The sequence below is a fragment of the Clavelina lepadiformis genome, chromosome 1 (genome assembly GCF_947623445.1).
Source record: "Clavelina lepadiformis chromosome 1, kaClaLepa1.1, whole genome shotgun sequence".
In the NCBI taxonomy this organism is placed as follows: Eukaryota; Metazoa; Chordata; class Ascidiacea; order Aplousobranchia; family Clavelinidae; genus Clavelina; species Clavelina lepadiformis.
The window spans coordinates 18707127-18730343 of NC_135240.1; the positions used below are offsets into that span (position 1 = coordinate 18707127).

The 23217-nt window shown below is 34.8% G+C and overlaps 1 protein-coding gene across 1 annotated transcript; it reads right to left on the bottom strand.

Moving 5' to 3' along the window:
* Positions 1 to 782: 782 nt before the first annotated feature.
* Positions 783 to 21773, bottom strand: LOC143453465 (nucleolar transcription factor 1-like). Its single transcript, XM_076954813.1, has 20 exons — positions 21591 to 21773; positions 14684 to 14739; positions 13974 to 14099; positions 10980 to 11216; positions 9522 to 9701; positions 9226 to 9336; positions 8273 to 8397; positions 6355 to 6538; positions 5911 to 5966; positions 5403 to 5581; positions 5240 to 5307; positions 5099 to 5176; positions 4371 to 4522; positions 4027 to 4150; positions 3756 to 3923; positions 3504 to 3656; positions 3242 to 3352; positions 3021 to 3152; positions 1450 to 1524; positions 783 to 1259 (listed from the first exon to the last, which is right to left on the bottom strand). Exons 1-20 carry the CDS (start codon positions 21634 to 21636, stop codon positions 1155 to 1157), a joined length of 2466 nt encoding a protein of 821 aa, XP_076810928.1. The 5' UTR covers positions 21637 to 21773; the 3' UTR covers positions 783 to 1154.
* Between the last annotated feature and the right edge of the window lie 1444 nt (positions 21774 to 23217).

Here is a 23217-nt window from a genome sequence, read left to right on the forward strand (position 1 = left end):
GGTTTCCCCAATCCTCCGCGTTTTGTAGCTTAAGTGTATTGGCTGTCACTGCCACTCCGGAAAACATGTTTTGTTCAAGGCTATTTTTACAGTTTTAATCCTTGTTATCCCAGCTTAATTGTTGTAACATAGTAAACTAAACCTAACGTAAATATTTCTTCAATTAAACCCTCAATAAAGAAAATCAACGTTTTACTTATTTATTGACCAAATATCATAGCCGCCTATATGTAAGCTAATAACGAGCTGAGCATACTACCTACGGTGGTAAAGTTACTTTCTAATATAATTTGCTGATAGACGTTATAACGACCGTTAATAAATAACCAAAATGTAAGTTTAGTTTATAGCAGGACAAAATATCATATAAAAGAATAAATTGAACTTGAAGTCTATCTAATTGAACTCTCTAAAGTTTATGCTGCCATCCACAGCAATCCCAGGTTGGTATTTGGTAACCTTAGTGCAGAATGATCGATGTTTCCTTGCAAGAGTTAGTCGTTTTGTATCATCTAAAAAACTGCAATGATCTTAATTAGAAGAAAATGTTTGGAACTAGTTATTGTCATATGCCATAAGTAAAAAGTTGTGAAACATGTTGTTAATTCATGTACAAGGCACGTAACTTCACAAATTGTTTTGTGTTGTTGTTAACTTTACAACTTCACTGGTTGTTATTCCTGTTAAATTTTGCAACAAAAACCTTTGTTAACAAATTTTTCCATTGTTGTCCAAAAACATACGTCGCAGGCGTACAACTGACGGTGTAATTGCACGAAGAATAGTGATTCCAAACAATTTTGTATTAAAACAATTCTTGAAAATCGTGGTAAAAAGATAGGAGAAAAATAGGCAGTGACAAATACAATGCAGTATTATAACGAAAGTTATCAAACTATACTTCCGAAAAGATAACCATTTAAAAGCACGGTTAAAAATGCTTACTACAATGATAGCAGAAACAAAATGCCATTATCACAAAACAGAATTGCTCAAAATCTAGCTATATTTGAAGCAATGAGTGTGCGATGATGTTTGTAGTATGCAATGAGTTCGCTAAAAACCAGCGAGCTATGATCCAAATGAAGAACATCATGCAACAGCGGCCGGCTAGTGATCTCTTACACCTTGACTGCTGCAAGTTACGTCATTAATCAATCTGACTGTGAGCTAGATGACATATCCTCACTGCTACTGCTCCCGCTGCTTACGTCCCCGTCAGAATCCGATGAGCTTGAACTGCTGTCTTCGTCATCGCTCTGTAATAAAGATATATATAATGTAATATTTTTCACCACAATGGTATTAGAGCAGTTCATTTCATTTAAATTGAGGATAGTTATGATAGGAAACGTATTACTAGAAGATGCATTATACATATCTTTTTGCATACTAAACGTACAAAAAACACTGATTTATTGACTAACGTGTAAAAAATCTCGGAATTACCTCGTCCTCAGAGCTTGAAGAATCACTGTCTGCTGCAGATTCACTGGAACTACTATGATCAACGTTTTTAGTTTCCTAAAATAACAATGCTATTCAAGAAAAATGATATTTCACATATTCAAAGGTGGTAAAGTTTTGTGTAATCTTGCCTACATTATTAATACAAAAGAAAATCAAGTTTTGTCTGTTCTGTTTACTCAATCTGTTTGTTACATTTTAAGAGTCACACGAGGCCCATCAATAACATAGCAATAACATTTGACGTTTTCCAAAATACAGTGGTATAAAACAATGGCTCCGGAAAAAATAAAACTCCTATAGAACATATATGGTCAAGCAAATCTAACACCATAAAAAAACGTGGTTAGACCAAGCATAGGGTAGTATGGTAGGAGCAATTTTGACAGTACCTTGGGAATTATACTGCCAATTGTCGTATGTAAAATAGCAAAGAGGCACATAAAACGTAAAAATTAACATAAAAATTGATAAAAGGAATATTCTTTGACCAAAATATTTAGTATTAACGTTGACATGCAAGTGAAGGAGCTGGAGACAGGCAATTTTGTTGGAAATTTATGAAATTATAGACTTAAACACTAGTATTACAAATTATAGACTAAAACAAGCTAAATCAGTGTAAACTTTCAGAAAGCTCCATGCAGAACTTTTTCAAGTATTAGAATTGCTTTTTGAACAATTATATACGTTACCAAATAAAGCAAATACACAAATGCACACAATTTCCACAACAGACACTTCCCCGGCTTGACATATCCCGAAATTGTAATAACTTACCAAAAAAACATCCTGAATGTATACAGCTCATATGAAATAAAATGCAACATAAAATAATTCCAAGTTACCAAATTCCCTTTTTCATAATTACCCTAATACTTGCAGTTTTTAATCTGAGTGAAACATGACTTTTAAATCTTGATTGATACTCGTCTGTTATAGTGGATCAAAAATTTGCAGATTTGTTTTAAATCCTTACAGGATTTTGAAGTTCTAGTATTTAATGTAGTTGGGATTTCGTTCACTATTGAAGTTAATCAATGCTTTTTGAAATTATGTAGTGCGAGGAAGTTGTTTTAGAAAAGAGGGTGGACAAAATTTTGATCTGAATCTGCCTGCAAGATTCAGATTTGTGTTGAATTTGGCATGTGACTAATTTACGCCTTATAACTCCTTATCACATGACTGGATCCAATCATTGCCCAAACAGCATGTTAAAGAGAAATGTATTAAAGCAAACCACCAAAGAGTATGGGAGGGAGTTATTAGTGCTGAAAACATACATTTTCAAGCTTCTAAAATTTTTTTCAGAAGCGTAGTTTCTAGGATGTTTCATTGTTTCATCATTTTGAAATTTAAAAAAGCTTGGAGTTTCTCTAGGCGGTATTTTGGGCACAATGAAAGCATCTAACCTTTTTTTTTGATCTATGACGTCATTTTGAGGTTGCACCCCCTTGTTGAAGTTTTGGTAGGGGTGCAATTTTATGAATTGGCGATATAATTTGATGTAATCTGAAATACCATTAAGGTATATTTCTTAATGCATATCATACCTGATCTTCTTCTGCCTTGGTAAGCTTAATTTTTTTGTCACTTGGTGATGATTCAGCATCACCACGAACTTTTTTTATTCTTTTCTTAGACTGCTGTTCGATATACTGCTTTACAACATCTGGAGGAAGTTGCTGCAATAGTATCATCGCTAACAGTTACACAAAGAATGTGAAAAGAATTTGTCCTACCAAGCGATTTTTCGCAGGCAAAAGCAAAGTACCTTGAGCCAAATTTCAAGTTCCCTCTTGTATTTATCATTGCTTTTCTTAGCCTCATTGGCAAATGCTTGTTTCTTTGCAGGATCAAGTTTTTTCCACATTCGCCCAATTTCCTGTAGTAAAAGCAATTGCTTAGTTTGATAGAGTCGAGGAAAAGTTACAAGAGCTAGCTATGAACTTCAGAAATATTTACTTCGATATAAATTTTGAATTAATGAGCATTTCTAGCTGAGGCAGATATAAAGCAAGATATCATTATCTTACTTTAAATTTCTCATTTTGGGACAAATGTGAGAGTTTTGAAAGATATGTTGCACTGAAGAGCTGATAACCATTTGGTGGAGGCTTTTTTGGTTCCCCATCTAGCTTCACTTTTCTTGCAGACATGGTTTTACTTTTTCCTTCGGTACTGTATTCCTTAAAATCATACAAACAAATACAAAATGTGCATGTTATACAAAATTTTACAATAAACTAAATAACCCATGCAGCAACATACATGATTATTAATTATACCTCACTAACACTGTCGTGCACAACAAAATTATTCTTTTCCATTGCTACACGATAAGCGGCAATATTTTTTTCATTTAGTTCTTGTGCAGCTTTGATGTATGGTTGTTTACGAACTTTACTAAATTTGCTCCATGAAGTCCTTAATGCAGCTTCCACTTCTGCCTGAGTCTGAAAACAGTTTAATGAAATTACCAACAACCCATGGTTAAAATAGTTACAGGTGCAAAACGTATTGTGAGCTAAAACAAAGCATTCAATTTTGTACAAAAACCTTAAACTTCTTTTGATAGAACGAAGCACATTTCTCATGATAAAGTTGTTCTCCAGTTACTGGTTGAGGTTGGACTGGTGGATCATTTTTGGTTTCCGTACCATTCTTTTTCGTACCGGTTTTTCTAATAAAACATTGCCGTAATGCATTAAAAATGTCATGCTAAGTTAATGTAAATAGACAAAAATAATCCAACTTAGCTGTACAAATGAAAATAAGGCAGATTTGAAAAACTAGTAAAATACAGAAATTCTAGCTCAACCACCAAGTACAAATAGTATAATGTTTAAGAACGCTTAAAAAGATTTTGTATACAGATTCATGATCAACTTGTAAAAACTTACAAATATTGTTGCATTTTTTCATTGTATAATGCTCTCTGTTGCTTTTCTCTTTGTGCATATTTATGGCGTCTGTGCTCTGGCAATTCATGGTATCGACGTGCAAGAAGTCTAGTAATTTCATCAGATGACATCCGAGGATACTGAGATTCCACCTAAAATTCACAAAAAAGATAGAAGCTTTCATTTGTTTGTCTTTATAAACATTTTTGTTTTGTACAAAACTAAACCTACTACTGCATAAAAATTATAGCATAAAGGCACGTCACAGGGACTTAGTGAATTGACATATAACATCATATAATGTCATCATCATTATCGCCATTATAGACAAGTCACTAAAACCTTCAGTAAAAATGCACTTAAACTAAATGTTAAGCTGCGAGACAACTTATAAGCAAACAAATATTCAAACATCGAAAGCGATACAAAACTTGCAAAATAATTTTATACTTTTTCAAAAAATGCGTTATGCATAAACAGATGACCAGTGCCAACCGGCCACTATAATAGAACTCGTTTAAGTCGTCGCACATAGCTTGGTTCCAGTCAAGAGTCTATTGTTTTCTGTATTATCAAGTTCAGCATTTAACCAATAATAATGTGCAAACAAGGTAACATGTCAAAAAATATAAAGTTCACCTTAAGAGTGCCAAACTATATCCTGTTTCTTATTTTACAAGGTAAAATTGTAATACAATTTGTTGTATATTCGAAGTAATATCGCAAACCTTTTTTCGATGTGCTTTCTGATAAAGAAAGAGTGCAGAAATAGGAGTAGTTGGTCTTACAGGGGCAAGACCTGGTAACTAAGAAAAAATTAAAAACAATTAATAACAAGATGAGCCAGGTAAAAACACTCTTTTACCCACCAGCACTTTACTCTTAATGTCATTTTCCTCTTTTGCATCTTCATCAATAACATCTTCCTCATTTTCATCTAAATACTAATGTAATTAACACTCACACAAACATACACCGTGAAATTTAGAAATGATTTTGGTTTTTATCAAGCTGATCACTCTCCTCACTTACTATCATCCTCTTCATCATTTCCACTGTCACTGTCATCATCTTCATCCTCATCATCATCTGAAGTGTCATTCAAATGATCACTGATGTTTTCATATTCATCATCACTTGAATCTTCAGAACTACTATCTTTTGCTTCTAACTTGATTAATTTTCCCGTTGTATTTGAGTTTGTTGCTTGCCTTCAATAAATTTTTTTTGTTTATTTTTGATTGAAATAAATTGATTTTAACAGGAACAAGATTTTCAGATGAGTTAAGAGATTGGGTTAGTTCGAGCATTAGTATTGAATAAATTTCAAGCATTGGCCAAAGTTTTAGTTATGATTGTTATTACAAAATTTGGATTATTCCAGTGTTGAGTTGGCATTAAGGTAGGTAGCAACCCAATCTAACACCAACAGATAAACAAATAACAGACAGTCGCTACATGATATTTGCTGCACGCAATATTGCAGCAAATAACTGTTTGAAACAACAATGTACTATCAAACATCAAAATATCTAAATACCTTTTCTTTGGTTGAGATTGTTCCTTTTCTTGTTTTCGTTCATCAGGTGTAAGACTCTAATAATTAAAATTCAAAGCAAAGCAACTATAATAAAAGCTAATGAAGAATTTCACAGACTGTGCCAAAATTTTATTTTTTCAAAAAGTACAGAAACTTGAGCACTCCAGTAACATCACAAAATAATTAAAGAACTTTTGATTAGTGACTACATACAGTATATACACTTTAACCATTACTTTCTTTTCTAGTTCATTACTATGGAGATTTATTTATGTTTGTATATTTCATTTACAAAGTTTAACACAGCTTTATCAAATCGTAAGTCAAGCAACCATATGCTAAATACATATGCTCATCAATAGTAAGCACAGTTCAATCACTTCTACAATCAAACCACATAATTTCAAACATTTAAACATCCATTAACATAAGCATCAAACTTACATTTAAAAACTTCTTATAATTTTCATTATACTGTTCTTTTAATTTTAAATAACGTATGTGATAGTGCTGCTTTTCTTCTGCAGATTTGAGATTCCAAAGTCTTCCACATTCAATAATTCGATTTTGACTCAACATAGACTTAAGCGTGGACATTGTCTCCGTACAAAATAAGTTATATCCATTTCTATGAAGAAATATAATTAATTAACCAATTAAAGAGCTCCTGATAAAACTTTTGTGCAAGTCAAAAATGACCAGCTAGTAGCTAAATTAGAAACTGCTTTTTGCATGTATACAGTAAAAAAGTTATTCACAATTTTACGTTGTAAAGTTGCAAATGGTTTTGTCAGAAATATGATCTATATCACTGGATTGTTTTTGCAAGAAATTAGTCTTTAATAAGGGAGTATATTGTCCTGCAAGTTGTAGTTATCAGGTGAGGTACTTGAAGTACACGCACAGAAGTACACAGTACACAGAAGGAAAAACCTGAAGATAGGTCTAATGTAAAATATGGTCAGATTTATAGTAATACCTGAGCATTAATTCCAAACCGATATAATTAATTAATATGTAATTGCTCAAACACCCTGGATACACCAGTTGTGTTAAACTGTAAGCAGCCACATCTTTTGCATGCCACACTGTCCAAATGTAGTTAGTAGAAATTCATTTGTATTCACAATATTTACAATTTGTGGAGATCTTCCTGACTATGAATTACCCTCTACGCCGGAAAAGAGGTTTTGAATTGTAAATCAACTTTTGCACTCATAACCTGTTCACATCCTGCATTTTTGTGGAAGTAAGGTACAATCTCTTGGATGCTATACTTGATCCCAGAGGTAAGTCACTTGGTGCTGACCTATAGAAGTGATAACCAGTGCTGCTAGTAGCAAAAGTAGGATTCATCCTCACAAATAAGCTAAGCTAGTACCAGGTATGGTTATCAATTTTTTTGGACAGAAGTCCACATAAAACAACTGTAAAACTTCCAGGCCCTAAACCATAACCAAGTTAAACAGTTGTTTTTCAAAATATACATTTTTAAGAAGCAAAAACATTAATAGGTCTAGGACTTGGCAAACACGAACTAGCCTAGATAGGTAAAAACTATTTTGAGTAAAATAACAACAAAGTACCTATGCCAAAAGAAGAGAGTCTACAACTGGATTTGTAATAAGAACTTTGATGGAAATATTAACTGCAAACTTTTCTCTAAGGGCCGTTTAAAGTTTCGTCTAGTCAGCAGCACAAATTGATTAGGCTCTCCAGGATTTCTTACCTTTTGGAAATTTATGCAAAGATTAAACATCACCATTCACCGCATCATATTTTTCCACTTTATATCATTTTCAAGTTCCCATAGCTGTGCCTTTCTTTTGAAGATAAATTATGTTTTCAAAAATGAATTAATTGTGTTCCAAAATAAATTTAGTCAAAGATTTGGTAACGGTAGAGGTGTGATCAGGTGAAAGACTACAACGGATGGCGTGTAGATTGGCTTTTTGAGGAGTGTTTGTAAATAATGCTTTCACAGCCATGGTCACAAGGATGGTGTCATCAGGTAGATCTCTCACCAATGCGATTTTTTTTGAGAAAATCAGTGGTGTCTTGGATGTAGCTGCTGCTTCCGGATGCATAAGGTTTTAACACGCCTTCTACATGGCCAAATATCATCTCTGTGAGTGTACCATTGCCGGAAACAATTGGTTAGCCAGGGTTAGGGCAGGGTTTTGTGAATTTTGTGCAACGAATAAAATGGTGCAATACGTGGGTCCTCAGATATGGTGACTTTATTATTTACATGTTTTATCACATAATTCAATCCAATATACACATACTGTGTTTAATGTAAGAACTCAAAAGTACAGTATTCCATGATCATTTAGGACCATATTTTCACGTAAGTACTTACGATGGAGGTTTGTCCGGCTTCCCGATGCTCTTGTCATTCAATTTTCTTTCATACTTGTTTAAAACTGTCCTACTGCTTTTCTTTGCCACAGTAGGATTACTTTCCAAATACTTCTCCATGGCAACCTTAAAGAAATAAAGGTAATTATTAAAAAGACTGTTTATACAAGGAACGTTTAACTTTTTTTGAACATGTCATGTTTTAGTGTCGTAATCTCATTGTAAATTACATTCAACACTATTTCTAAAATCAATGGCCACATCTCGTATTTATTCAATACACGCCAACATCAAAGCATACCGAATTGCTAATAAAAAGATTTGCCACACTGTATTGCAAAGGGAACCTCTTAAGCTGAAATCACCATCACATAACTGTTTAAGAGCGTAGTTCAAACACAGCTGTGGACCTAGTATTGCAGTGGAAGTTTTTTTTTGAATTTTAACATTTGAGGTTTTGCTGGGATAGTTTTCGTTTATTGTTCGATCGTTCATGTTTGATAATTACAGTTACTGTATTTACTCAAACAGAAGGTGCAGCTTCTACTTTTTCAAATGCATTTTGCAGTGTGGCTTTTTTTCAAGGGAACCTTCTATTTTCTTTGCAATAATAAATAAATTGGACAAGTAGCGTATGCACTAAAATTACAGTACTGCTTATCCTGTTACTTAGTAATTATGCTCACTTCCTCAAGTCTCCTTTGTTAAGACAAGGTGTTTTAAGATGTATTTTTCAGAAACTTTTTATGTACTTTCTTATCAAGAAAATGCAGTACCTTACTTTCAAATACGAATCAAGGTGGTGCAGCCCTTGTGACATCTTGTATATTGTATATACATTACAATAAGGCCCATAAACGTTAGGTAGTTCAACTTGCCTGGCAGATACCAAATAAAAAAGCAGAAAATGTAACATTAAGCTCTCACTGTAAAGGTATTGCAATATGAAAATACCTTATAGTCTTGTTGTTCTTTCAAAGCTTTTTCTATGTATTTTTGCTTTCTGTCATCAGGTAAACTTTTGTACTTCTTCTTCAACGCTTCACAACATTCTTTTTTGGATAACTAAAAGTATATGCGGATATAATTATACATGCAGTACATTTAAATATTTTTATGCCAAGAAACTATTTGCTTTTTTGTGTAGTTACAAAAGAAATTGAAGAATAGCACTCCATGTGTTACATTAACAAGATTAGATTCTCAAACAATGAATTGATTAGTGATAAAATAAAACATTGTTATCCTACATTAGGGTGCTTTCGAGCATATTCTTCATAAAATTCTTCCTTGTATACAATCATAGGTGTATGAGGTTCCGGTGGTTTTGTTGGGCCCACAGCAAAATAATCAGGATGATCTTCTTTAAATTTTTTCATAGCTGTTTGGAAATTAATGGTTTCTTTCTTCCATTCCTCAAGATACTTTTCCTGCATGAAAAAATACTTCCTCCAATTATCTGATTAGTGACAAAACATAGGCTGAGACTGGTTTTCAGTTGTTTTTAGTCTTGTTTTTCGGTGTACCGACACTTAATCACGCGACACTTAATCACGCGACGCTTAATCACTAGGACATTTAATCACGCGACACATAATCACTAGGACATTTAATCACGCGACACATAATCACTAGGACATTTAATCACGCGACATTTAATCACGCGACACATAATCACTTGGATGTCGGAAAAGCGTGAGGAAAATTCAGTAATTCAAGCTCGTGTGCATCTCTCTGTGGGGATGGCGATGTGGATTGCTTTTAAGGTTGGCCTAAAGCCAAAGGCTATTAGTCTTTCTTTTAGAACTCCCCGACAATTGTCTTTGACTCCGTTGCGCCGGCTTTCTCTATAATGTTTCTTTAAATCAACACCAGCTTCATAAAGTCTAACTTAATTGTTATATTGTCCGAAGTAAGTTGTATCACAATAGAAACATTTTCATCATCTTTTCACATTTAAACAAAACTATAACTCCAATTCAGTAATGAACAGTCCAGAAGGTAAAACTGATATTATGTGTAGAGACAAGAAGGGGAGATTCTAACCAAACCTTAGTTTTTATACAAACACATTAGCCAATCAGGAAATAACATGTCATTTTGCATTGCTACGTATAACCTATGTAATATTAATATCTAACATTATTCTATTGTCACAACGTGCAACGTTTTTGCAAGGAATTGCTAGTACTCAACCTTCTATTCCAATGCGGTACAAGGCACTGAAACTGCGCGTGCAAAACACAGTTGACCGTTATCTGTCAAGCGAGATTTTAGTCTATCTTCGTGCAGTTGCTTACATTTCCCATGCATAACATTGCTGTAAATTGTAAATAAACATTGTAAATGTGTGATTAAATGTCGCGTGATTAAATGTCCTAGTGATTATGTGTCGCGTGATTAAATGTCCTAGTGATTATGTGTCGCGTGATTAAGTGTTGCGTGATTAAATGTCCTAGTGATTATGTGTCGGTGATTAAGCGTCGCGTGATTAAGTGTCGCGTGATTAAGTGTCGCGTTATTAAGTGTCACCAAACCTGTTTTTCAACAGTATTACTTGTGGAAATTCAAAGTCATATAACGTCACCGAATACTTGGCGGTATAATGACAAAGTAACTAAGACAGAATGCAAAATAAAACTTTTACAGAAACAAATTTATTTAATTGATTTTTAATTTTAATACATATGATAAATAAAATAACTCACCTTTTTCTTTGCAGCTAATGCTCTATACCGCTTACTAAGTTCTGCAGTAACTTCAAGGTTAGTCATGTCTTTATGTTTTTCTGCAAATGTATCTCTCTTTTCCATGAAAAAACGAAAGTATGGAGTGAGTGGTCGCTTGGGATAATCTGGGTGCTTTTTAATCTGACCCTTGTAGGGATCTCTTAAATATTCCTTTGCATCAATAACCAGCTCCGTGAGAGTTCTGTATTTTCGTACCTTTAATGAAAATCTAATGTTGAAGCATGTTGAAAACCAAATTAGATTTTTGTATAAGATAACACATACAAAAAGTTGTACATTGGGATAAACCCTCTCAAACCATTGACCAGCAATGTTTAATTTTGAAAATAACTCTAGTTGTTACTATATATAATGACAACATTTTCAAATTAATTTCCTTTGCAGTATTTGGCTGAGTCTTAGCGCCATTGTGTGATAATATTTTTAACTTCAAGCATTCCGTTCTTCTGTTTCCAGCTTTTGTGTAACATAGTGTTGGTATCCCTTGTCAGTGTAGTTTGACTTTCGCTTGTTTGCACCCTGTGCTGTTGGCAAATCAGTCAACTGAAATTTTTTCGGTGAAGCTGTGGAAGGCTCCAACTAGGTGTTTCAAGCTTCTTCAAGAAGGTTACCGGAAAGATGTGATGATGTGCACATGACTTTTTGAGTGACACAAGCACTACAAGAGTAGCCGTGACGAAATGGAGGATGCTAGTTGCATTTTTTGACCAGAAGAGTCAATCTGGTACATCATAAATTTTTGCCTTAAGGTGAAACAGTGGATCGGTATTTCTGTCAGCATGTTCTCGTTTAAGACAGCTGACGGCTCTGTGGAGAAACAACATCCGTCTTCGCCACCATGACAATACTCTCGAACACAACGCAATCAGTATGAGGCAGCTTTAAATTAAAATAAATATCACAGCTCTCGACCATCCTCCGTATTACCCAGATCTAGCACCATGTGACTTTTAGCTTTTTCCCAGGGTGAAGAAGGTGATAAAATAAACACATCTCACATCTTTAGAAGAAATCAAGGTATCAGTGACGAAAGAGCTGAAGAGATTCATATAGGAGGAGTTTCCCAGTCTTTCTGTGGCTTGCAACATCAAAGGCAGAAGTGCATTAACACGGATGGGGAATACATTTAGGGGGACAATTCGTGTCAGGCTTTCAGCTGTGAAGTATTCATATGAGGTGCGACAAAAGTAAAATAAAAATAGCTTCCCTATTCCCTATCAACGTAGTGAAAGAGATATTATAATTACTCCTGTCGGCCTGTGCAAACTGCCGATTTGTTTAGTGAATTCACCAAAGTTTATTCACTCTTCACAAATGAGCAAAGGTGAGAAAAAGAAACCTTTTGGATTTGGATGCTTATTTGCCACTACAGCTGATGATAATTATGGTTTAGAACACGTGTCGGCAACCTTTAGCATTGAAAGAACCATTTGGTCTCGTTTCCACCAAACTAAAACCTACTCTGAACCACAGCACCTAATTGACTACTTAAAACAAAAAAGCTAACGCTACCTATATAATTTAAACTAATGTTTACAGTTACACGTACAAAATTTAGTATGTTTCTTTTTTATATCAATAAAGAAAATAGAACTAACTTGTATTTTTTTATTTTAACAGCAGTCAACTGTCAACCTGACTGGAAAACACAATTCGTCGGTACATGATCTGATAAAAACATACACACCCGATATACTCGTACATTTTCCAAATAGTGGTCTTTTAATAAATAATTTCACCCAGTTAATGTGACTGCACAGCGTATCCGCGTCAGGTATGAAAGAAGATATTTTTAGTTTCATGCAGGACTGCAAACTCTCATCTGTGAGGCGGGAGCGATGTCTACTTTTGATGTAGTTCATAGCAGAAAAACTCCTGTTCGCATAAGTATGTGGATCCAAAGATCGAAGGACTCCAAAGGCATATTTTTTATATTAATATCAGAGTCAGAAATGGCATTCCATGTATCGAATACAAGTTGGTCCGGTTTGGGAAGGGTTTCAATGTCATTCCATTTATGATTCTGAGCAAGAATGGCCGAATGACCAAGAATGACAAGAATACTGCAGCTAATATATATGTACAGTAATTATAGTGAGTAGTAATTCGTAATTGGCTTATGCCTCCGCCTTTCATTAAACCCTCACTGATTCTAACAATAAACCTGCTGTACAGTTAGATTTATTAGCTATTACTTGACACTAACTTGTTGACAACACGAGACAAGATGGGTACTCTCAAAAATTGTCACTGTGCCCTCACTGTGTAGTAATTGTATATAAGATTTTCCACGTTGGAATAAACCATTCTAAATAACAATCTGACAAACGCATTAAGTTATTACATTGTGACAGTAATAAACACCATCATTTATTCACATAAGGATTTCCTAAATGAGCTGACTCTGAGTCACGAGAGCCAGAGCACAGAGGTAAAAGAGTCGGTTTAGAATATAAATATAAGCAAGTAGAGCATTAGCATTAACCATATTTCTGTTGCTACACTTTTACAACAAACTAAAATTAGTTTGCAAAATGAACCATAAAAAATAAGTAAATCAAAGCCTTGTGTCTTAATTTAATTTCCTTGTTAGTCTACGTACAGCATGCAGTTTACTAGGCAGATCAGGTAAGAGCAGGGATCTTTCCTAAAAGAATGATTACAAAGCAGCTTAAGCATCATATTTGCTGAATTACCTAATACGTTAAGTATATAAATCCGTAATTGCAGTTGGTTTAATCTCATGGGTGAAAAACCTCTATGCAATAATTTTCTTATGTTGCTCAAAATATTATTCCATGTAATAATTATATCACTAGCTCAAAGATAACTAGCTCACCTGGTTAGCCTAAAACAAAAATGCAACCCTGTTCATGTGTCTGTGATTGTTTGTATATGTAAGAAACCAATTATGAATCAAAAAATAACATCACAATACATGCACTATCTTACCTCCCGAGACAATGTAGTCCATTTCAATTTACAATCATCAGCACTGAAATTTCCAAATTTAACTTTATCCCAAGCAAGTTTGTCCAACATACTTGTGTATTTCATGGTATCAGGCTTGGAAAGATTCTGAAATTGAGAAAAATGCTTCCTATTAACTTAGTTGAATCACTTAGGCCGTAGTTATCAACCTTTTTTGGTAATAGTTTTTTTTGGCTCATTGTTAACTATAACATTGCTAGACATGCTCCGCACAGTTTAGAATATATCCAAGGAATCTGCGAAAGCAAAAGACTAATTTTGGTTTATACACACAAAGCGGACCGTAAATTTTTTATCATGCTCTTACCAAACTTTCCTATCTGATTTAAGTCGAATGAGTTTTTTAGTGTGACTTAAAAACGGGGATTTAAAAGCTTTTTATCAAAAATAACATGATTCGCTTGAATTTATTCTTTCGTTGTGTTGAATTTTGTCACCATTTAATTACAACAGATACCGCAGTGATAACAACTTCGCTGATGCTAAACATGACCGGAGGCATGTAACAATCAAGTGCAACTTGGGCTAAGCGTGGGTCACACCCATTTCTAAAGGCAAAAACAACCTCCAACTAGCAACCCTCACATGAGTATTTACAGCAGCCCATAGTTCTGCAAATAGTTCAAAAAATGAAAAATTTCATTTATGAAGTTAACACTACAGAAACTTACACACAACATTCTTGACAACAAATTGTTTGTGTCTTCTGTTGTCCATTTTGTTGAATCTGTCAAAATCAAAGTAATTGTTAAAAATATTCTAACTTAAAAGGAAGTATTGGATTATTCAGTTATTATACTGATATGGTACACAAGGTCAAATTTGAGGTCAACACTAATCTAAAGAAATAGGTAAGTAAGTTGCGGAAGTGATGAAGTAAAACAAAAATGCAAAAGTGAAATAGTGAGAAAATACGGAAGTACGAACAAAATCACTATTTCACCGACATGCACTTACTGAAGTGAAAAAATCACAACACGCCTGGTAGGGTTGGCCATATTCAAAAAGTTCAAGTTAAATCAAACAAATCCTATTCTGCATCAATAAAAACTAATTTAGCAAAAAAAACTTTGAGAATTGTAACTTTTTCAATCTGCTCTTGAACTAAAGTTTTCACTTAAAAGGTACTAACTTTGGGACGATTTTTATTAGTAAATTCAGCCTTATTTTGCAAAACTTTTCTTCAAGCATCACCAGAAACGGTTAGGTGAACTGAAATAAAATATTTCAGTCATGCAGTGGGTGAACATTTGGTCTCTGATGCGTAGCATTCATGAAAACGAGCGGTATGGCGGAAAGTTTCGGGTAACTCTAAACAAGCTAAACAAGATCACTCTGTCAAGACTAAATTTGATTGGAAATAATTAAGAACCAACGCTATGTGCAAGCTGACCGGCTGAGCATGCTTTTTTGTTTCCTGTTTCTGAAGCGACAATGAAGCTTCATTATAAATGGAAAAGATTATAGTCACGACACATGCGTATTGTCTCATTTATTTTTCAATGCCAAGGTAAATATGCTTGTTAAATATTTCATTTTAATATATTCGATTTAAATTGGTATATATTATTTAAAAAGTATTGCGTGAAAAGTTTAATACAGTTAGAAGAATAGTGCCCCCTAGGGTGGGTAGGCCAAAATGGCCAAATAGCCTCTTTTATTTCTTTTAACATTAATCATTATCCTTTTTCTTAATCTCGTTTTATTTCTTAATATTTAATATTGCACTGATGAGTTCATTTTGTTTTTAAGTAAAATGAATATTGCAAAGCACTATCTTTTTGTGGCATGGTTTCATACAATTAAGGTGCTTCTTGCCAACATCCACAACCACAGATCTTCAAGTCCTGGTAGCTCGGCCTATTTGATCATTTTTAAAAGCAGCAGAAATTAAGAAGTTATTAAAACCAACACAAAGACGTGACAGCGCTTGGGTGTGTGCGAATACGACAGTTTTCTTTGCGTTTAAGCTGCATGACAATACACCGAGCAAACTATTTTCTTACTATCTGGAAAATACACCAAAGATTGTATTTATTGTTTTCGTAGGTGCCATAATACTAGGCCTAAGCAATCCTCTAAGTTTACAGAATTCTTCATTAATATTTAGTTTATCGCTTTATATCAGATACCCATCTTCACAATTGTGTGCGTCAGTAACGCTTGGGCTTACATAAAACTTTGTTTAGTTGCTTTTTTACATGCTGGTGTCGTGTAGATCTCACCTCACCTCAGTGCTCACCATGTAAAATCTCTTATGCTATCTTGTATTAAAGTCAGATCCATAATGTTTCGCATTAGTAAAGCTATCGTTTCGGTCTTCATGAAGCTGTTTAGCAAAGCCCATAAGTCTTTTAGGATTATTAAGCAGTTTATAGGATCTAGGAACTCATACATGCAGAAAGCTTCATGCTGATTCGTTTTCTGCGTTGGAAGGGCAATTTATAGAATGTCTGTTTTTTTATAACCGAAACTTAGAGGTGGATCTAGCCTAGGTGTCCAGGTGTTTGAACACCACCCCTTTAAGAATTAAGTTAATTTTATTAATGTTTTATTATCCAATTTTGGCGCATATTATTTAACTCACTCTTGCAACAATGTCCTGCGTCTTTCGTTAATGTCATCAAAGATGTTTACAACACAATACAATCACAGATGTTCTGAAGCCACATTTTAGCCAGAAAAAAAGAACAAATATATTTGCAAGCCTAGCTGATTGTCAATGTCTGGTGGCTTAACACAGATAAACTTGCTCCATATTTCTAAATTATTCTCTTTAGAGTAACCTTGGTTTCCATCAAATCAATCGTGCAGAACCGAAATTTAACAATACATTACATACGGATATAGAAGAATTTATTTAAGTCGACACCTCTAGCGGAACAGAAAAACTGGCGACTTAGGCAAACAACACAAAACTGAATTTTTTATTGCATTTTTTGAGATAATACATTTAGATTAAAAACTCTGTAAATTGTTTTGGTTAAAACTTAACGTTTGTTGAGATATTAAGATTTTAATTTTGTACATAGAACAGCCTCCTAGCCTAAATGTATTATATTTAAGTATTATTAATTAATATTTAATACATATAAATGTATTATATGTATTTATTTAAACAAAACATAACCGAAATTACTTTTTCCTGAACAAATAACTTATAAACAGAGGTGATTAAAAAAGAACATACGAGGTCTGTTCAAAAAGTATCCGACCTTTGGCATAAAGCACACAACACAATGTATTCCATAAATATTATTTAATCTCCTTCAAAATAATCCCCTTCGGAGGTCCACACACCTTTCCCAGCGCTTCCTCCACTTCTCGAAACATCTCTTGAATTGCTCCTCCGGAATTCTCTATAGCTCCTCCAGCGATTTCTCTATAATTTCGTCTCGTTACTGAAATCATGTCCCTTTTAGTGTGGTTTTAAAACATGGGGAAAAGCCAGAAATCACATGGTGCCAAGTCTGGAGAGTAAGGAGCCTGGCGAACGAGTGGCATGCAGTTTTTGGCCAGAAAGGATTGGATCACATGAGCGGAATGAGTGGTTGCATTGTCGTGGTGAAGCTGAAAATGCTTTGCTGCCCACATCTCTGGCCGCTTTCTTCGCACCACTTCACAAAGGCGACCTAGAACTTCCAAATAGTACTCTTTGTTGATTGTCTGGCCTTCTGGTGCATACTCGTGATGCACAAGGCATCAGGAATAAAAACAAACAGGTTATCATCACTCTCATATGGCTTCGAACTTGTGCTTTTTTGGGCCATGGAGATTCCACATGCTTCCATTGTGAGGATTGAAACTTGGTTTCTGAGCCGTAACCACAAACCCATGTTTCATCGCCAGTGATGATATAGTCTTCATAAATTCTGGGTCATGGTTTGCACAATTAATCATGTACAGGGTAATTTCCTTCCGAAGTTCTTTCTGTTGCCAGCAGTTCGGAAACGAATTTGGCGGACACTCACCGCAGGTGCAAATCCTCGATTAAGATGGAATGAACTGAACCCGTGCTTATTCTCACATCTGTAACGATATCTTGTACTGTTAAACGACGATCTTGCAGTACTAATTGGCAAACCTTCTCAACCACTTCCTCGTTTCGGCTTGTAGATGGAGTCCCTGAGCGTGGCTCGCTCTCCACAGACATTCGGTCATCTTTAAAGCGATTAAACCATTCCTTTATCTGAGTTAGCCTGGCCTCTTCAAAAGCCTACTAAATCTTTCGAATTGTTTTAGTTTGACTATCACCAAGCTTTTGGAAAAACTCGATGCAATGTCTCTGTTTGATGAGTTCTGTCACTGAAATGCGATTTTGCATGAAAAAAAAATCGCAAAGTACGTACCGTATACCTGCATTCAATGCTTAACACAGAGAGAATGACATGGCCGATCGGCTTGAAATGATTCACACGTACGGATTAATAGTGACGTAACAATATCCCAAAAAAAACTTGGTGCAGGTGGCAGTACTTTCATATGGAATAGAAAAGGTCGGATACTTTTCAAACACACCTCGTAAAGCATTAAAATTGGAATCATGGTTTAATTAAAATTAGGTTTCGAAAAACATACTTCTCAAAGCCTTCAATTAATCACTTTAAAAGTACCTAGTACTTTTAAGTAACCCCCAACTTATCTTTCTTGATAGAAGTAATTCGGAAAAGGGAGTTGGTATTTTTTCTAAACGTACCGACAGTATCGGTAACTGAAAAAGTACAACGGGACAGTAATTCAGTACTTCTCAACTATACTTATAAATGAAGTGTAATATGTACTACATGGATGCCAAACTATCTAAATTCCAGATCGGATCTTCACAAAAATTGGGGATTCCCCTGACTTAAGAATCAGCTTTATTGTTGTTGTGATGTGGAATATGTACGGTTTTATCGCAAATTTAAAAATCATGTGAAAACGGCGGTACGAGATAAAGGAAAGAAATCAAAGTTTATAACACATGACCTAATCTGACCTGACCATAAGATTTCAAAAGTTGTGTTTACAATAATGATTACAGTTTCATTGCTACCGTTATTGTCAAAAACTAAATACAAGAAATTCATTGCGTGACTTATAAAAACAAAGTTTGAAAGAGAAAACAAGGGCACAAAAAAACAAAAACGAAACTGGCAACTTAATTGCGCATTATACACTGAAGCTACCTAGACAACTTTTTTTGGTACAAGACTAGCTGTCGACACCTCACGCATCATGTTGCATTGTACTGAAAGTGGCGTTGTAAACAAAGGCAATGTCTCCAGTGCAAACAATGCCATAGTAAGCGGAAAAACGTTTCCTGCTACGTGGGAGGCTGATTGTTTTACAACTGGCATCATAACTTAACTGCGATAATCGATAAAACCTTGAGATAAAAAACGGAATCTGAGCCGCATTTATTGCGAGGCCAGTACTCGAACCACTCAGCTACAGAGCCTACACAGCGGTAAAACTTTTGCTATGATTTTGATTACGAAGTGACTATTTTACTGTATGTTGGTCATGCAGCCTGTTGTTAAAGATAGGTTGTTAAAGGTTAAAGATAAAGGTATGCAAAAACTTATTTTCAGTTGTTTAAAGTTTTATTGCGGTTACATTTAGATTAGAAGGTATATTTAGGTAAGGTTCAAGTTATTATGTTATAACATTTAAGTTAGCTTTGATAAGTTAAGTTTGATTAGATTTCATTCTATTTGAATAAGGAACTGACGATTCCGCTATTGGGCAAAAATATATTTCTCTGTAACACACTGTCTGGTAGATTTTAAAAAAAACTTGCTGAATTTTATTGTTATAGCAGGACATTGATCATTAGACTCACCCGTTACAGTAGGGAGATTCTGCATCTCACAATCTTATTGTATTTAAGTTAGATTAACAAGAAACTGTGAAACATAGCTTTTTACCGATTTTTTTGCGATTCACAATATTTTCCGGTGAATTAATGGCATTCTTTTTGATGATGACTGAAAAATGAATTTCTTCACCTAAAATCACAAGTTTTTCTATCACAACTTTGTAGCCTAGCGTAATAGACCCTTTCTTCCATACCTGCAGGATGTCATCATGTTAGTTTCAGAGTCATAATTATTGTCACTGATTGGATACGTATTTATCACAAGTACATTACTTAATTCTATTTGACTGATTTATTCTGGCTAACCTAAGCAAAACGTCTATGAAATCAACAAAGGTTTTATTGTGTAATAATTACAAAGCATTGCTATTATGATTAAATTACTCAAAATTATTCTTTGTTTTGTGTTGAATAATAATTATTATTATGAAGATCACAAGAACCATTCATAATTAACTTGCGTCGTGTACTAGAGATTATTTAACACCTGTATGGAGCAAGTGAGATGCAAAATCCATATAAAAGCAAGGCATTTGATAAAGCAAATGTTTACTTATAAAAAGAAAAATGTTAAAACAGACATTGTGTTAAACTTGGCTGGACCTTGCATAGCATAAAAAAGCGGCTTATATGGCATTCCAAAATAGTTGTTTATGAAATTTAAAAATCGTCTACAATAACAACGAATCATTTCTAGGAGTTTTAAAACTCTTTTGAGGCACGAAAGGGCAAAATTTTAGTGATCTACATATTTTGGGCAGCTTTGGGGTTGGCACAGGCAGAAATTTCAGGCTTTCAAAAAATTTCAAACCCCTCAACACAATACTAAATTCGCCCCTGGACACAAGGTTGATATGTAGAATACAACACAATTGTATCATTATGGGCATAAGATAATTCTGTGCTAACCATTGGAAAATATTCTGCGTGCAACACCGCTAGGTAACATATATTCAATATTGTTTTATCGCTTAAAACATTGGGTGTATATCGTCTGAGTGACAGTTCATTTAAGTGACAGTATTTGAGTGACATAATTATGACATAAATTATTCATTCGAGTGACATAATTAACCCTAACCCATTACTGTAGTTTGAACAGTACTTACCAATGTGTCACTCAAATGAACTGTCACTCAGTTGATCAACTACCAAAATAATTCATGTGCAACCCAACTGCTAAGCGAAATCTTTATGATCCAAAATCCTAAACGCTTGTGTTTCAAAAAACAAATCTAAGTGGGGCAAGAATTTCCATTGTTACGTAGGCCTACAGGAGATTGATAAAACTCTGCCACCTAAACAAATTTCAGGAACTCAAAAAGGGTCTATTACTAGGCCCCATAGTGGAAAGTGTGGCAGTTGAACACACGAGATTATTTATCAATGTGCATGCCGATTTTGTCTATTTTCACGCTGATTTATAATAAATAAAAAAGCTGGCTGTGTGAACGCCAGTATATAATAAATAAAGAATTGAGCCTTCAGTACACGCTATCGCGCCGAACTGTCGACGTATGCAGTCCAGTTGGCACTAATGGACTAGGCCTAATACCAGTGGTGAGATTCAGCCGGTTCATGGGAACCGGTTATTGACAAGAGTATGTATAGATCTGTATATTTTGGCCCCGGGCCAATATGGCATGCTGTTAGTTAGAGAACCAGATGTTAAAATGTTTGAATCCAACCACTGCCTAATACCGTAGGTTACCATTCACCTTCAGTCACAGATTCCTCTTGCTTGAGATGCTTTTTATTGCTCATAATTCTTGCTTTGTTGAGAAATGGTTAAGAAAGTGAGCCATCCACCAATTCCGACATTGAGTAAGTCTTTGGTTTGTCAACAAAATACACTTTATACTAAAAATCCTAGCCTATTCCTGCCGATGAAAATTTTCTGGTTTAGCTAGTCTAGTTGCCGCCTGCTAACGTCAATGTAAATCACTGATCTGTAAAAAGTGATTCGTTTTTTTAGATCACTGATGTTTTTTTACGTATATCATCCTAACAAACAAACAAAAAAACTTCTGGCAGACATTGTTTGATCGAAATAAAACTAGGCTAGGCTATAAATGAACAGGATTTTTCTTCCTTTTACTAGCCTATAACCAAAAAAATAATATTAACTCTTGCCAATGATAGATTATTATAGCCTGTCGCTATTTCACCGGAAAAAAATCGTACGTTCATAATCTGTTACGGTATGCAGCCTAACGCCCAATATAGCAACACATATCAGTGCAAAGCACTCTGATTCCTGAGGTAGACAAGTGGCGGTTGGCGTCAGGCCAGGCTACAAACATCACAATTCCGTGGAAACCAATAATGATGTTACAAAAGCGCGACCTTCTACGCTGCACATGGAGCGTTACGATCAGTTGAAATTAGCGGCCGGACTGGAAGCACAATTCTAAGTAGAGTTGATCTGCTGTTTTTGTTTGTCTTTATGGACGTTTAACGCTAACCAATCGGTGGATGTGGAACAGCCAGTAAAAGGGAATTATTTTTTTGTTGTGGAATGTTCTGGTTTCCAATAACGGTGTTGAGTCAAATTTTTTCTGTCCTTGTGACGTAAAAACGTTGCATGACTCAGTGCAAGTATTTCTATCAAAAACCTTCTATTCCCAGTAAGCTTGTACGTTTTGTTTTTTTGCAAGTTAACTTTGTAACCTTATAAGCTTTTCCTAAATACGATAGAAATATCCGAGGTTTTCGTACGGAAAACTTACGCAGAGTCATGCCAAACCTCTACATACAATCCTGGAAAAAAAATTGCCATGCCCCTACCGGCCTGTGTTAACTGAGAAGGATATAGCGCAATCAATCAACCAAAGCCATTACGCTATAGGCCTATATGTTGCTGAGCTGTTCCTGATCCACAGCTGCGGCTAACTTAATATTATTTTATTAGCAAATAACATGTGACGAAGCACAAGCAATACTTGACGGAGAGAGACGTCTCAAAAGAGCGTTTATGTGCCTCTTCGTCTTAAAGTTGACTCGAAAAACGAATGGTGAACAAAGAAAAACACACAATAACTCTTTCGGCAAATCGACGTACTGTCCTACCGTTATCTAGCAGACAATGTAGCGAACGCTCCAGGGATACGCTTTCGTAACAAAGCAGGAATCAGATTTTATGATAGTTAGGCCGCGTAGCCCTACTATAACTAGTTAGGGTGCAAATAGTCTATATTCATTACCAGGGCCGGATTAAGATTTTGATGGACCTGAAGCAACATGGTAGTTAGAGGCCTATAATTCATTCCGTTCATTGTTCCAACAACAATTAAAATGAAATAGCGAAAATTATACCCGACATATTTATTTATTAAATACACATTT

Excerpts from the sequence above, each read along its gene's own strand:
- LOC143453465 (XM_076954813.1), bottom strand. The coding sequence starts at position 21,636 with ATGAGCAATAAAAAGCATCTCAAGCAAGAGGAATCTGTGACTGAAG. Across the intron at positions 4,151-4,370 it reads GAAAAAATGCAACAATATTT|AAAAACCGGTACGAAAAAGA; the intron begins GTAAGTTTTTAC and ends ATGTTTTATTAG. Across the intron at positions 1,525-3,020 it reads CCAAGGCAGAAGAAGATCAG|GAAACTAAAAACGTTGATCA; the intron begins GTATGATATGCA and ends TTGTTATTTTAG.